At 37.4% G+C, this 17,119-nt stretch overlaps 1 protein-coding gene across 1 annotated transcript in view; it reads left to right on the forward strand.

Moving 5' to 3' along the window:
• Positions 1-17,119, forward strand: part of wit (wishful thinking) — a 503,764-nt gene that overhangs the window by 424,175 nt on the left and 62,470 nt on the right. Inside the window, exons 5-8 of the mRNA XM_068228016.1 lie at positions 903-1,085; positions 12,721-12,966; positions 16,385-16,540; positions 16,657-16,839. Of these exons, the coding sequence (XP_068084117.1) occupies positions 903-1,085; positions 12,721-12,966; positions 16,385-16,540; positions 16,657-16,839 (768 nt within the window). The remainder of the gene's footprint in view (positions 1-902; positions 1,086-12,720; positions 12,967-16,384; positions 16,541-16,656; positions 16,840-17,119) is intronic.

Here is a 17,119-nt window from a genome sequence, read left to right on the forward strand (position 1 = left end):
ATACATTTTACTCCTTTCTTTTCTCCGACAACATTATCCAATTTTTGATATAACATTATCCAATATCCTTTGCTGATAATAAGTAGATCCTTTCTTCATTAGACTTAAAAAGCAATATATTAATGAACTAATTTTTAAGACTGCATTAATTACAAATGAGTGTTTTCAGCATTTAGGTTGTAGTGTGTATATTATGTTCATGATGCAGAGATGTGTCGTGCACTGCCATAATGGTACAAAAAGACGGAAGATTGAGCCAGGAATTTTGTCATGTGTTAGGATACTGCCACAAATGAGAATTGCTCAGGAACACCCATCATCACAGCAACCTTAGCCTCTGCACTGAGAGATTTGAAGTGGAGAGTTTATGCATCCTTTCCATGGGGTTTAACAGAAGGGCAGGCAGTGTTGCCATCCACCAGAAGATTTAAACAACTGTTATTCTTGATCCAACCATCTGCTTTGAAAGAGACTTATCCCAGGCCAAGGAAGTTGACCAGGAAAAGAAAAGCATTTATGAATCGTGCATACACATCTGAGTGAGAGACATAACATTCTCCCAGAAAACTGGTCCGTGATGGGTCTGCTGTTTGGAAGCAGAGGCAATGTACCTAAACATACGTGGAAAATCTTGAAAAAGTTTGGAATCCAGCACACGACTTTGGAAGAAATTATACTGGATTTTAAAAGATTCGGTGACGATTTTCAATCATCACTTATACTACTCCTAAATAAATCATTCAGTGTTTCCTTTCTGTACAAAAAAATTTAATATTTTTGGTTATCATCACCTAAATTGTATTATTTGGTTGGAATTATGTATAACCTACATTACAGTTTTCAAACTTTTAAAACAAATTAGAGAATGAATGAAATTAAAAAGAACTATGTAACTGTTGCAGGTTGCTGGGAAAGCTCAGGGAGACACGGCTGTGAGCGACCGGATTGCGTGGCAGATCGAAAGCCTTCCAAAGCTCGCAATACTACACGCTTCTGCTGTTGTTCGGGAGACTTGTGCAACGTCAACGTGACAGATATGTATGTGGCCCCCGCCACATTTGATGGGACTCAGATACCTACCCCTTGTGAGTGATTTTTGTGTTATTAGTAAGTTCTGTAAGAACGTATTCTCTGTTGAATGCATTGTATAAGAAGCCTTTCTCGTGGACAGTCAAGATTTTCTTCTGATGACGCAGAGCAGAGTTCTCTGCGAAACCTAAAGAATTTCACTTTATTTTCTTGACACGGCATAAGCCCAAAAGCCTATACAGTATATTGTCTGTAAGTACGAGTCATGAAAGCATCAGTGGCACCGTATTCTACACTAGTTTAAAAACATGCTTCTCCAGCATATTATTATGTAACAGTTTCTCATTCCTTTCATTCTTTAAAAAAATACTAGATTAGAATATGAACTCTTGAGGAAGTAGATGAATATTGTTATTTGCGTGGTAGAATGATGGCAAAAGTGAGGAAGGTATAAAATGTTGACTAACACTAGCAAGGAAAGCCTATCTTAAGAAAATAATTTGCTTACGCCAAATATAGATATACATATTAGAAAGATGTTTTAGGAGATGTGTGAAGTATGGCATTGTATGGAAGTGAGATATGGATAAAAGGAAAATAGAAGCTTTCAACAGATTCTGTTACTGAAGAACGCTGAAGGTCAGGTGGATGGGTCAAATCACAAAGAAAGATATTGAATCAAGTTGGAGAGAAAACAATTTGGCGACGTTCGAGGAGGAGGAGAAGATATATGGCAGGGTTGACAGGACACATCTTGAGATACACAGAACTTGTTCACAGGCATGTAGGTATAGAATTTTTTTATGTGGTGGGTTTAGTGACTGTACAACTGTGCTGAAGAGAATTAACAAGGGAAAAAAAGCATTTCAATTGGTATAGGTAAAACAAAACTGAAATGCTTTTCTAATATGCATAATGCAGACACTACTATGTAGTGATAGATGTGGTGTGAAAAGAAGGAAAATTTTAAAATAAAAACTATAAAATCAAGGACAACAAGGAGATATTTTTTTTATGTTTTGCGGAGAGTTTGCTCCGTTTCTTTGGAAAAGAAACCATATCTGTTCACGAGAAAGACTTGTCTATTCTGAAGATATGGAACAAAGTCTCCACGAAATGTAAATTCTCCTTGTTTTCTCTGACATGACATAAGCCCAAAAGTGACATTATCATGTTTATCAATACAGGCTGTGAGAGCATCAATCTAAATATAAAATCACATTGAACCTTTTCTGAAGAGAACCAACTTTTGTAATAGGCATGTTGTAGACACAGCTTTGTATTAAAGGGATGTGGTTTGAAAGGAAAAACAAAAGAAAAATTCAGAAGTATATTTATCACAAAAACTATAGGATCAAATTGAGCCTTTTCCAGCAAGAAACTATTTAATCAATTATTTCCATTGAAGAAATGATGTAGTCCCTCTGAGCTGCCATTAGTCTTTGCTGGCAGGTTCTTTTCCTTAGGAATGTCTTGATTTGTTTTAAAGATGAAAGAAGTCTGTTCCGATGTTGCAGTTGTTACCAGGATCACCACAAAAATTCCAAGTAATTTCTTAATATTAGGGAAATAAAAGTCCTTGCATTCGTCATAAGCCTCCAAAACACCCATAGCAGTCTTGGATGTTGCCCACTTCCTGTACCACAAATTATACTCTGCTTGAAAGGTTTCGGATGTTACGTTATTCAGTACAAATTTTGTATTGGTTGTAAATGTCGGGTGAAACACAGGTAATTTTCGACGATTGAGTTCCCTGAGTTTTAATGATGACAATACTTTAGCTGCTTCTCAATGAAGTCAAGGAAAGTCTAGCCTGGGGAAAGAACAATAAAATGCATGCATTCTCCTCACTTTGTGAAATATGTACTGGTGCCAAGTATTATATTGCAAATCCAGGAGTTCTAACTGCAAATGTTTTGGCATGTCCACCACATTTAGAGAAAATAGCCTTGCAGTTACATCGAACATAGGATGCAGTTTAGCAATGTCTTTTAAGAAGCGTTCTCTATTTAGAAATACAAATAAATTTTAAAAAATTGGGTTTTTGTAAATAATCTTACCGTAAATGAGGGAAACTATGCACGCTCTCTCTCCCTGCTGCAGCCCCAATCTTAAGTCCTTCTCCCCACCCAACCACCATACCTGGGCGTTGATGTAGGGTCTGCAATTCCACTGTTCAGCACCTACTGGCATAATGGCCTCCACACGTGCAATGTGTACCATCTGAGCGGCCCCGGGTTAGACCAAGACATGAGTAGATGTAGGATGTAGGAGGTATGTACAAACGAAATGGTTAGCACAAGAAAGAGTGGTATGGAGAGCTGCATCAGACCAATCTTTGGACTGATGACCCAATCATCATCATCATCATCATCATCATCATCATCATCAACAACAACAACAACAACAACAACAACAACAACAACAACAACAACAACAACAACAACAAATATTTAGGTGTAGAGAAATCTTCCTGTACATAACCATGCCTTATGGTCACAAAATTATCAACCGAGTAAAACTTCGAACTTGTTACTTTTATTTAAATATTATTGTAGCTACAATTCACACTACATTAATATGGTCAATAGAACATCATAAAAGAGTAGTAGTAGTAGTAGTAGTATGATACAATGGCATGTTAGATTAGATATTCATATATAGGATTTTGTATTGAACATCTAGAACAGTCTTTTGTAAATTTTTTATGCCCCCCGCCACTGAGAATCAAATTTCTTGCACCTCCTTTACTCTTTCTTCCTTCCCTCCCCTAGATTCCTCTCTGCCCTGCCCCACCCCGAAGAGGCGTGCCTCCACTTTGCGGACCACTGATCTAGAAGACTAAATGCATGCCATCTCATCTGTGAAGTCCTCTGGACATAACCATACATGATGTTCATGGCAGTCTATGACTTAGAGGATTGTCATTGTTGAGATAAGTTGCAGTTCATTACTCATCTGAGTCTCTGTAATATTCACATGCAAGGAAGATCAGCATAAAGAATAATAAACCAAACTATACTGTTGGTATGTTTGACCTAAAAATGAGTGTTTACCATTGATTCTCATTTGAGTTTCTGCAAAAGTGGCTTTTTTGGTGACTACATTCCTTTTTCTCCTTTTCCTGTTTAACATCACTTTTTCCAGTCCCATCCCACTTCCTTTTATTCTGCACTGCATCCTAAAAGAGGGTTAAACTAAGCAGAAATGATGATGTTAATTTATTATCATCATCATCATCGTTATACAGAAAGGTTACTTAGTTAACGAGTGAATATCACTTAATGACTTTCCCACATGCTGTACTAGCTTCATTTACAAAAAAATGTTTTAACTCTGCTTTAATGTGAAGAAAATTTGTATCCTTGCATTCCCTAAGCTCTAAAGAAAGTGAGTTACCTTTACCTTTTCAACTGCATACTGTACCAGCACCCTTTAATTCTCCGGCAGAGTTGAGAAACAAACCCAGCCCTCCGAGGACAGCAGCTAATGGCAGTAACCGAAAGTGGACAGAAATATGGCATTTAATTGCTAATATCAATCATCCCTGTAAAAAAAAATACACATACAGAGTAATGGGTGAATGTCGTGGGGTATTAGGACTATTATTTAGATATTTGAATTGAGAAGGGACAGGTGAATGTTGAAGGGAATATAGATCATTACAGTGATAATCATATCAGAAAATTGTTTGCTTACAAAGTACATTTTTTTTTTTTTTTTTTTACAAGACCCTAACAGTTTCCAAAATGAAATCCTTAGAACAAAATCCAGCTGAAAATGATATTCCACACAATACAAGAGAACAAAATCCAACTAAAAATATTTCACACAACACATTATGTTTTATTCAGAATGTCCATTGATCTGATGGATATTTCTCGTGCGTACATGTTATGATCAGAAAGACCCCATATACTTACGTAGTTTGCACCAAAACTGAATTCTTCTTCTTCTTCCGAATTTAGCCAACTGTGGACCGCATAGAACTTAAGGCTTGTTGGCCTTTCTTCTCTTCCCAGAACCTTTTCATTCTCTCGCTTCGTATTTTATTATTATTATTTTGAAGAAGTCTGTTTATATAAAATCAGTACTGAGAAAGAATGCATTCTACCAAACTACATGCAGATAATTAAAAAATGCAAAAAACTGAAAACATTTCAAACAGTTTAAGATTCTGCTGAAAAGATCCACAATTCACATGATACTTGAAAAGTTACAATTGATTCAAATAGTAAGGTCCACATAAGAATCTCGTAAGAAACTTCTCGGTTATTAGGCTGTGGTTGCATTGTGACAACTATTGATGTTTCACTTACTGTACAGCAGATCATGCCAAGACAGTTTGGTGATCAGATGTAATGGTTCTCTTCTTATATAGATGGAGGTGTGAGTATTCACTGGGCAGTCCAGAATTTTGCAGGAATGAAACCAGGACTGAGCTACGTCTGTACTGGCAGCCAGACTCTGTTTAAACACAAGCCTACTTCCACATAATTGAAATGAAATATTTCTCTTTTTCAGTTGCCTCTCAACGTAATGAAGCATAGAACTGGCAGTTTGTTGCCAACACATCAGTTTCCTCAGATTTCTATGTCATTGTCAAGATAAGTGAATGTTTGCTTAGTGATGGCAGATTTCTTGACAGTTCCTTTACTTACACCTTTCTCCGAGAACAAGGAATGTAGTTAATCCCACAGTTGGAGAGCTGGGTTCTTGGCTGAAAGTAGCTGCTGGGCAGTTTTTTTAATTGTTGTAAAAACACCATTATTTGTAGGGTATTTTACTAATCCAGTCAAACGTGGATGGTATGGAAAGTACATAGGTGGATTTTTTCCTGAATGCTGAGTGCTGGCTGCAATTGAGAGTGCTGAGAACCAGTTCCATGTTACGGAGATGCAAACATTGTGTTGGACGGAAGGGCTCTTCTTAGGGCTGAGAGGTCCTGAGGTAGTAATTCACTTGGAGAGTTGCAAAAGGATGTTTGGTTTCTTTAGAGTAGAGGTCTGTTTCACAAAATCTCTTGGTATGATCAGCCGAGGTCTTAATTACTGCTTACTTTTGTTGGGGTGATGATTGGAATCTGTGTTTAGGTACTGGTCTGTGTGCATACATTTTCTATAGATGGTATTGGATAAGCAAATACCAAGTCAACAGTAAGGATTTTATAGCAGCTGCTGCCTTTAGATAACTAGGATCCAGCTTACAAGTTGATGAAGATATCTATAATGAGATGTGATCAAGAATAAGTACAGGCTAGTTGCATTGCAAAACATGAACTGGAGTGTTTTGTGATAGGAAATTTCCAGTCCATCTGAAATACAAAATATATTGAATAGTCATTCATCCAGTTGCCCTGGGTGTTGCACCCATCCATGCAAAACTTTGTGGTATGGCCACATCTTACGAGCAGCACCTTCTACTATAGCCAGTATCGCACACAGAATGTTGATTGTCATTGACCAGGGGTCCTGACCGAAACAGCATTGGCAAAACACCATGAAAACAGGAGAAACTAATTTATGATTAGCCGATACTTTAAAACATCTTAAGTGGTGATCCAAGATCTGTTAAGAAGGAAGCCATACTTTTCAGTGTTAACTGAGGTAAAGTAACTTTAAAGTTTTGCAGTCTGTTAAACAATAATTATAACAACCACACTATTAAACAAACAGGTTTTCCATATTCTTTGTTTTAAAAATAGTATTTTTTTTACAGGTTTGTTATAGGTATCATAATTAGTGTTCAACAGAGTGAAAAAACTTACATAGATCCAAAATCCAGCATGTGGTCCCTATTGGACAAACGTCAAAAAAGGAGGAGGATTGCTGTTTCTCCTAATCAACACATCCAAAAATACGAGGGGCATTCAATATATAACAGAATACATTTTACTTCTTGGCCAATTTCGGTTTTAAAAATTGAAATTTTGTTTGGGTGAATATTCCCACTTTGTCTCGTACAGTTTCATTAATTTCTGATAGGTGGCAGCACTATAACTAGCTTTCAAAGTGGCGTCTGTAATGGAGGTGCGCACCAAACAGAGAGCAGTTACTGAGTTTCTTTTGGCGGAAAAGCAGGGCATCACAGATATTCATAGGTGCTTGTAGAATGTTTATGGAGACCTGGTAGTGGACAAAAGCACGGTGAGTCATTGGGCGAGGTGTGTTTCATCATCACAACAAGGTCAAGCAAACTTCGGTGGACTGTTCTTCCTAATCCACCCTACAGCCCGGATGTCGCGCCTTCTGACTTCCATCTGTTTGGCCCAATAAAGGATGCAATCTGCCGGAAGCACTACGTGGATGATGGGGAAATTATCGATGCAGCACGACATTGATCTGTTGAGTGGTACCATGCAGGCATACAGGCCCTCACATTACGGTGGCCTAAGGCCATAGCATTGAACAGAGATTATGTTGAAACACAGGGTATTATAGCAAAACGATTGAAGAATAACAGTTGAATCCTCAATAAAACCAACCTGCTTTTAGAAAAGAAATGTGTTGCATTATATACTGAACTCCCTTCGTAGCAGCCCCTCATCATTTATCATCATCATCATTAATTTCCAGAGGTACATTAAGAGTAAGCATTTAATACGATCAGGAGGAAATACGTTTGAGTGTAATGGTGAGAGCTATGAGGGCAATAATGTTGCTCATGGTTTGCTCACTATTCTTAGTCAGGTTATGTCAAATCACATTTTAATTACATTTTGGATAATTTATCTTTGGATGACATTCCCTTGTTTGCCTCTGTTGAAATATTGCATGTTAGTGAGATATCTGTTGTAGAGGTGTAAAACTTTTAATGGCAAACTAAAGCCTAAAAGAGCAATTGGTTCTGATGGTGTACCACCAGGTATAATTAGTGGTTGTGTTGAATTATTGGCTAGTCAAATAACTTTCATTTTTAATCTATTTGCACTTCATCCTTTTGTGAAAAATGGAAAATGGCTTAACTAGCACCCATTCTTAAGACAGGCAGTTTTGGAACAATACATAATTATCGACCTGCCATAGCTGAAATATGTGAACATATTGTTACATGTTGGCAGGGTAAATAAATAAGGCAGAACCAGGCAGCATCTTAGTTCTAAAATATATTAGCTAAGCTCTATAAAACTCTCACACTCACACTCTCTCTTGTTAGTGCTGTCCACAGACCACACGGCAGTCTTGCAGCTCAGGATAGTATCTGCGGTCCATTCAGGTCCTCGAACTCCACTCACAGCTCCATGTCGGCACCCATTGTTGTTGTCCACACCGCACAGTACAGACCACGTCCTCCTCCAGCAGCTGGTCCAAGACACTCACACGCACGATGACAGGCAAACAGAAATGAGTCCATGGCTCCAACAGACTGACACCTTAGCCCAGGCTGTCACTAACACACCGACTGCACTCTTCACTAACTTACTGAGTCCACACATTGGGCTCACTACACCAGCTGAGCCACACCGACTCACTCACTCACTCACTCACTCACTCACTCACTCCGTAGGTCGCACCTGACTTAAATACCTGGACCCACGCGATCTGGATGCTTCCAGAAAGGACACGCCTCCCAGAGTCTTCCCGAAGGTGAATACTCTCTGCGCGCTGTCTAGATTCTTCCATAACACTGGAGACCTCCAATGAGCGAGATGGATGATCCAGATAGTAGCGGCGGCGGTGCTGACCAATCTGCAAGCGGCTCTCCTCTGCCTGGTAATGGGAGTGGGAAGAGGGTGGGCCTTCCTTGGTGCTGAGCGTACGGTTGGACTTGGCTAACTCACTCTACTTCCCATGGTTGTACATTGGCATGACAGATGCAGTGGCTCACAGTGCCACAATATACGTTATACAATAAAATTTATAACCATATCAAAATTGTGGTATCTGAATTTCAACATGGTTTTGTTACCAACAGATCAGTTATCACAAATCTTATGGGGTATATTCAAAACTTAATAACAACTGAAGGACTCATGTTATTTATACTGGTATGTATTTTGAAAAAGCATTTGATAGAGTTGACTGCAGAATTTTAGTTACTAAAATGTATGAATTTGGCTTTTGTAAACAATTAATGTGTTCGCATTTAAAACAATCTATAACTATTTGTTTCCTTTAACAGTGAAATTTCAGAGAATTTTATCAGTCCTTCTGGGGTGCCTCAAAGATCTGAACTTGGACCTCTTTTGTTTTAATTCTAATTAGTGATTTACAGGTACTAGATAATATTTGCCACTCTGACTGTTTATGTTTTCATCCCCTGTGGGTGGGGGACGCAGGCGAAGGATACACCCACGCTATCCTCTGCCTGTCGTAAGAGGCGACTAAAAGGGGCGACCAAGGGATGATTGGATTAGAACCTAATAATAATAATAATAATAATAATGTTATTTGTTTTACATCCCACTAACTACTTTTATGGTCTTCGGAGATGCCGGATTAGAACCATGAAACTACTTGTGATTAGTACCACCACGCGGGGAACACCATGGGTCGCTATAACTTGCGCGTAGTACCACTATGTTAGGTACCAAATAGGTTTTTGATTAGTAGCAATCAGGAGCACCGCGCAGTCAGGCTTTTATGGTATCTGTGATTAGTAGCACAATATGAGCAACACCAGGGTTCTGGCTTGCCTATGATTAGTACCCACTATATAAGGAACACCACGGGATAGTACGAGTTCCTGTGGTTAGTATACTTACGTGATGAAAACCATAGGTTTCGGTTTCCTGTAAATGGTGCCGCTATGTGTAAAACACCAAAGGTCTGTATTACATGTGCAAATTTCATTACCTGTGAGTAGTACCATAATGTGTGGAATACTGCGGGTCTACAATCCTTTTGATTAGTACCGCACCATGTCAAATATCATGGTTCTACTTTCCAAGCTATAAGTACCATTATGAGAGACCGATGACCTATATTTTGGACCCCTTTAGCTTGGAAGCATTATCGATTCAGTATTGAGCTATAGAAGCAGTCCTTTGATCAGTATTACTATTGTTTTCCGTCAGTTTCTGAAACTGAGACATGACGGGTCATCTCCACTGATTGTTTTTACTTCATATCCATCCGTTCATTTTTCGTCCTCAGGCTTTGAATTCTGGTCAGTGGAGGATTTTGGATTTTTATTTTGTCATTGCACTTCGTCTCATTTCGTACCATCAGGGGCCGATGACCTAGATGTTAGGCCCCTTAAAACAATAAGCATCATCATCATCACAATCATGTTTATGTTTTCCAGATGATTTGAAACTTTACAGATAAAAAGATTGGGATGACTTACAAAAGGACATTGATAAAGTAATTTCTTGATGTGATATTAATTTGTCTTTGAATGTTAGTAAATGCAGATACATGATTTTTATCTGTAAAAGGGTTTGAAACACATATGCAGGGCAAAAGTGGATTGGGTTTAAACTTTCTAGGATCTAGATATAATTTTTGATAGTTGTTAACGTTCAATGATCATATCAATAGAATAACAAAGGGTGCAAACAGAATGTTAGGATTTTTGATAAGAAATTAGAGATCTTTCATCCAGTCTTCTGTACTGAATAAATTATTTGTTACCTTAGCAACAAGCTTATTGGTATATTCTGCAATTATTAGGAGCCCATATACAAAGCAGCAAGTGAATGGTATTGAAATTGTACAAAATAAGTTCCTACATTATCTTTACTACAAAACCTGTTTTCTTTTTTTTTTTTCCACCACTTCGACCCAGTTATTAAGGAATATATTTCAGTTTCCTTTATTGAAAATCAGGCCGACTGTAATTTCTATACAAATATTACCGAAAATTGTAATAGGATAAATTGATTCCTTGAACCTGTTGGATTCTATTTCTTTCCATATTTCTCAAATAAGATCACAACAGCATCAGATATTTCATGTTCAGAGGCCAAAAGCATTACATCAGTCAGATTCACCTTTTGTAAAAAAGACAACTTTTTATGATACTGTAACAAAACAAGTCAATATATTTACTGAACTGGATAATGAATTTATTAATAAATTAAAGCCTGCCTCTACAATCTTTTGATAAATCTTTCTTTTTGGTGCTCATCATTTCTTCCAATGTACTCATTTGTGTTTTTCTTTAGATTTTAATATTATATTTTGTTTTGATTACTGTTTGATTTTCATTGTGCATTATTTTCTGTGAAATGTCTGACCACTTACTCTGTAGTTCAGCGTTAAGATGGGGAACTATTCAATAAGTTAACATCGTGTATTGTTTCATATGTCTTGAACTTTTGTAAGAAGGGAAGTTTGTGAATTCCAGTCATCCACATCTTAATTGATAAATTTATAAAATTATAGTGTTTTCTCTTCTGTATTTGCATGGACTCATAGCTAGAATTCAATGATTTATGTAGAAGTTTTACAGCCATACTCATACTGTATAAAATTATGTTGGATGATACATCTGTTATGTCAGTTTATCAATGTACTAAACACTTCAATGGCATATACAGTATTCAGTAACCTTATTGCTTAAGAAACACACAGGGAATCAATTAAAATTATTAAGATGATGTATTATACATAGTTAAATCTCCAAGAATTAAGGGACAATTCTGTATAATTAACAATGTTTGTTTGGGTAGTACATGGACTTCAGATGTTCTTCCAGCACCTGTAATTATGTGTGACTTAATAAATAAAATATACAAATTATGATGTGTTATGAACCCAACATAACAGTCTATTGAAAATTATCAACAAGGTTTAACAAAACCATGGCCATCAACTCTCCTACCCTTGTTGCAGGTATTTTTAATTCTTGTAGAAAATGCTACTGAGGTATGGCTAATGGTGCACAACCTCTGCATCTGGATGTTAGGATGATGTTAGTATTTGAGAATCCAACCAGCCTTCAGGCCGAAGACATAACAGGTGGATGTAAAATCTATTACAGAGGCACAAATACAGTATTATTTTAGATTCAGGAAATGAAGTTGTGAAACATGCATGGAGTTTGATTTATTAATTTAAGTCATAATCCTTGAAACCTCCTTCTATGTGGAATCTGAATTTCTATGAAGTGATTGTCCATTTAAAAAAATTTCACTTGCAAGTTTTCAAATCATGCTTGCTTGCTTTGGTGTGTGACAAAGTGACTCAGCTATCTTACCTGCAAATTAAATTTCATTGTACGTTTCCATAGAAAGAGGCATGCTTCTGATATAGCCTGTTCGTAGAATCCCAAACTGTTATCTGGAGAGAAAGAATTCAAAATATGGCCATGCTCGGCATTTGTACCTGAAAGCCGCTCTGGACTGCTTAACACTTGACTAATTCAGAATTAAAGAGTAGATTCTGTGATTTACTTCTATGTAGGCCTTCCTAAGAGAATCAGTTAACATAGTTTATCAGAAAATGGGTCATTCTGAGGGTGGTATACTTTTAAATCTCTCTCCTGAGACCTTGAGGATCATGGTGTCTAGAATAGAATTGAAGTTTTGCGTTTGGTATACATTTTATAATTTATAGTCCTATTTATTATGAAGACACTTTCAAAAATTCAGTACAGTGTTTGCATGAACACTTTGTAATTCAGAATTCTGTTAGTTTACCCCTTAAAACAACTGACAGCACCACATAGGCTATACAGTTGATTGTTTCATTGTAATAAGTATTAATTATTCTTAAAATTCTTAAATTTTAATTTTTGTTTTGATAGCAACAGATTTCTTGGAGCAGGTGGCCAGATCTGAAAGACAGACAATCATCATTGTTTCATCGTGTGTTGTTACTGTGGTGGGAATAGCACTATTAGTGGCTGTAGCACTGTATCGTTTGTGGTGCGTGGGAAGTGGGGCCCTGGGAAAGCCAGGCTCTGATGCAGTTCATCTCATGGAGAATGGAGGACTATCTGGTGGACTCGCCAGCTTTGCTGTTGAGAATCTCAAACTGGGGGGTATTGTTGGTGAGTTTTTAATCTCTACTTATTAGATTTATTGTACTACAATGATCCTGTAGTAAGTGATGTTTCTGGCTTTAATTGCTTAAAATATTATGTTTATACTTCACTGAGAATGATGTTTATTTGTGAACATATTATATGTTTATTCTGATTCACTGGAGAAAACTTAAATTTTGTAGTTTAAATCATATCTGCATTTAGGAAAATGTATTTTATTGGCGTATGATTACATTAACTTCTTCCTGGCCTTTTTCCATATCTCTTTGTGTAGATTTTGCACAGTTTTACTCCCTACCAGCCCTACATGGAGAGATGTATTCACTGTTGCATGTTTCTGTGGTGATTGATAGTGTGATGTGTTGTCTGTAGACGAAGAGAAGTTTATTAAGACCAACATAAACACCAAGGCCTCGAACTAGAGGAATTAACAGTATGCAGTTAAAATCTATGACTCTACTGGGAATCGAACCCAGGGCCTTCTGAACTGAAGGTTGCTACGCTGACTGTTCAGCCAAGGAGCCAAACATACAATTATATTAACATAATTTAAATTCATATTTATGCATAAATGTTAATTATTTAGGATTATGGAGTTGTTTACATTTTTATGGCAGTTGAATACATTTTGCAATTCCCAGAGGCTTAAGAATAGGTACGTTAAAGTTTCATTTCTTATTCTCAAATCAGAACAGTTGAATCCATTTTTTAAACAATTTTTATCTGTATTGCAACTCCAAATTAACTAAATCTCTTATTAATTTTTAGTATAAATACAAATTGATGATTCAGCGTGAGATACAAATACAGTTTGTCAAATCTTTTGTGACCGGGTGAGTTAGCCATGCGGTTAGAGGCGCACAGCTGTGAACTCTCATCCGGGAGATAGTGGGTTCGAATCCCACTGTCGGCAGCCCTGAAGATGGTTTTCCGTGGTTTCCCATTTTCCCGCCAGGCAAATGCCGGGGCTGTACCTTAATGCCATGGCCGCTTCCATCCCATTCCTAGGCCTTTCCTGTCCCATCATTGCCATAAGACCTATCTGTGTCAGTACAACGTAAAAAAAAAAAGACCTTTGTAGATTTTTCCTAATTTTTCAGAATATTGTAGTGTTACATACTGCTCTAAAAATAATGTTCATTGTATTTGTTTAAATTATTAACCAACTGAAATTTCAACTTCGAAAAATACAAAGAAGCTGAGTACTTGTGTTGCTACACTGCCACATTCCAGAAGCCATGTGTATTACTGACAATATGAAAACTACCTAGTGGTGGGGTGGATACAATTATTTAAAAATATTGTAACACATACAATATTCCTCCAGAACAACATTTCTGGTACCTTAGTATCTCCAAAAATTGTAAAGGAACTTAGTGGGAATATTATTACTATAATTATGGTTATTTTGTCTACATTTTATACTTTTATAAATATATATAATAGATTTTAGAAAAAAAAATTTAATTGGTTTAAGGTATGGAATGAAGATTCTATGTCCATAGCTTGTAAAAACTTTATTCAATTTGATACGAAGCTGACATAACTGTAGCTGTAATGAAGGGCCATGAAATAGGGCATAACCTGTGCTGGAGACAAAGCTTTCCTTAATTACAGCTCTCTTAACACGTTGGCTACTGGAGCAGTACATTGTATCACTGAGCGAGTTTCTCGTAAGGCCACAGGGGTACGAAGTACCGCTGACAGGTGATGTTATATTACTTTCCCTGTCGGGCCATTGGACCGCTGAGCTGTTGACTTCGCTGTGCTAGCGTACTGCTATGGCCTCCCAGCAAATCCTGGCGGGCTTGGTTTTCAAATTATCAATTTTATTTATTAGTCCTACCTCCTCTTATTAACAATGTGCGAGTATTTGTTCAATCAGTTTAGCTGTGTGCTTTGGTGTGTTGATTTAGCTTACTCACAAGCTTGGGATTTGGGAGATAGTGGGTTTGAGCCCTGCTGTCAGAGAACCAGTTAACAGTGATCTGTTGTTTCCTATTTTTGCTCCATGCTTGTACTTATCTTATCAGAAGGCCTCACCAATTCCTTCCAAATCCTTGCACCCATACCTATTTCCCTGAGCTGGTATCTGATGCTTAACCCAATAATTTTAGCACAGACATGAGAATATTTGCACTTTCTAAATTGCTGCTAGAGGCTTTACGTCGCACCGACACAGATAGGTCTTATGGCGACGATGGGATAGGAAAGGCCTAGGAGTTGGAAGGAAGCGGCCGTGGCCTTAATTAAGGTACAGCCCCAGCATTTGCCTGGTGTGAAAATGGGAAACCACGGAAAACCATTTTCAGGGCTGCCGATAGTGGGATTCGAACCTACTATCTCCCGGATGCAAGCTCACAGCCGCGCGTCTCTACGTGCACGGCCAACTCGCCCGGTTTTTCTAAATTGACAACATTCATTGACAACATAGCAAATGAGCATTTGGCAAGGAGTAAATAGGAAATAATTTATAGGAACAGGTGCTCAAGTAAAATTTCTGCATAGAAAATAATAAATCACACTTTTTACAATATCTACAATACTTGTGCTGATGTAGGCTTTCGTGGTCTATACGTTTGTCTTGAGAATGTTTGCTGCAGGGTAGGTGAAACATGGCACCATCACTTCAAAACTCTACTGCAGAACAATGTGTGCTTTGGGATTGTAGTGTTAAGTGCTAGTAAACAAATCATGGCACAGTCAGTTGGCTACAATGAGTACCCTCAAGCAAACTTATAGTACCACTACATTGTACCGCTCTGGCCATCTAGCCAAAACAATACAGTGAAGTTTTCTGTGGGGCCATGGCGGTACCTCAGGGTGCATTGAGCATTTAAGTGAAATATCATGTCAAATGTTTTTTTACTTCTGATTTACTATATGCACAGTAGAAAGAAAGCTTTCATCATTGGGACATTTGTAGCTATGTGTCCTGGCAGTCAACATGTTAAATTCATTTCCAAAAATTGCATGCTACCAGCATCGCATTTTGACATGTAGGAAAATATATTTAAGATATACTGCTACAGCCTCTGTATGAAATTTCCAATTATGCAAAGAGGGCTTTATTAATGAAAGAAGGTGGTTTCTTTTTTTTTTTTTTTGTAGCAAAAAACACTTCTAAATTCTTAATTAGCATAAGTATTTACAAGTTTAAAGATAATCAAAGGGAATAATGAAATAATTGTGGACAAATAAAAGAAGAAGGTGTGCTGTCACCTATTGAAAATTGTCGGAGATGTCAGAATGAGAGTCCAATAAAACAGTACTTACATTAAATAACTGTATATTAGTCAGAAGCCTTTTTATTAAAAGCAGGATAATTTATGATGGTTAACAATTTGTTCAAAATTCTATCAGTTGAAAACTAAGTTCCTTTTATATGGAGATCCAGACTTGAGAATGTTATATTTGCTTACAGGTCAAGGTCGATATGGGAGTGTATGGAAGGGCTCGCTGCATGACCAGGATGTAGCAGTGAAGATCTTTCCAAGTCACCATCGTAACTACTTCCTCAATGAGAGGGATATCTACACCCTTCCCTTCATGGAATGTCCTGCACTGCTCACTTACTTTGGTAGGTCATTGGTTTATACGAGAGGTTTCTTGAATACAGTGGTTGTAAGAATTGAAACCAAAGATCCCTATTTTCTAAAAATGTGATTGCAGAATATGTCACTTTTGTTCTTGCAGGCTGTGATGAAAGAATGGGTCTTGAAGGTTGTCCAGAGTACCTGCTTGTGCTGTCCTATGCTCCCAATGGGTGCCTGAGAGATTATCTACGTTCCAATTTACTAGACTGGAGTACATTCTGTCGAATGTCGCAGGGTGTTGCAAAAGGATTAGCACATTTACACACAGACATTCGTAAAGGAGGTAAATCTTCTGGAAGTATTAATGTTTAATAGTAAGGTCAATCAAAAGCCTATAAGGCTGAAATACAAGGTTGTTCATAAAAAATTGGCCAAAGAATTTCTGCATTCAACCCTCCTTTCTTCTTACCGTATAAGAATGGATGGAGCCATTAGGAATACATATTAAAGATCACAACATCAGGCAACCTTTTTGCCATAAGAAGTGTTGCTGCAGGTGAAATAGGATTAGCAACATATTGGAACAGCATGATTTATGAGTGATTTTATTGCATGAGTTCAAA

This window comes from Anabrus simplex, chromosome 5 (genome assembly GCF_040414725.1).
Source record: "Anabrus simplex isolate iqAnaSimp1 chromosome 5, ASM4041472v1, whole genome shotgun sequence".
Taxonomy (NCBI): Eukaryota; Metazoa; Arthropoda; class Insecta; order Orthoptera; family Tettigoniidae; genus Anabrus; species Anabrus simplex.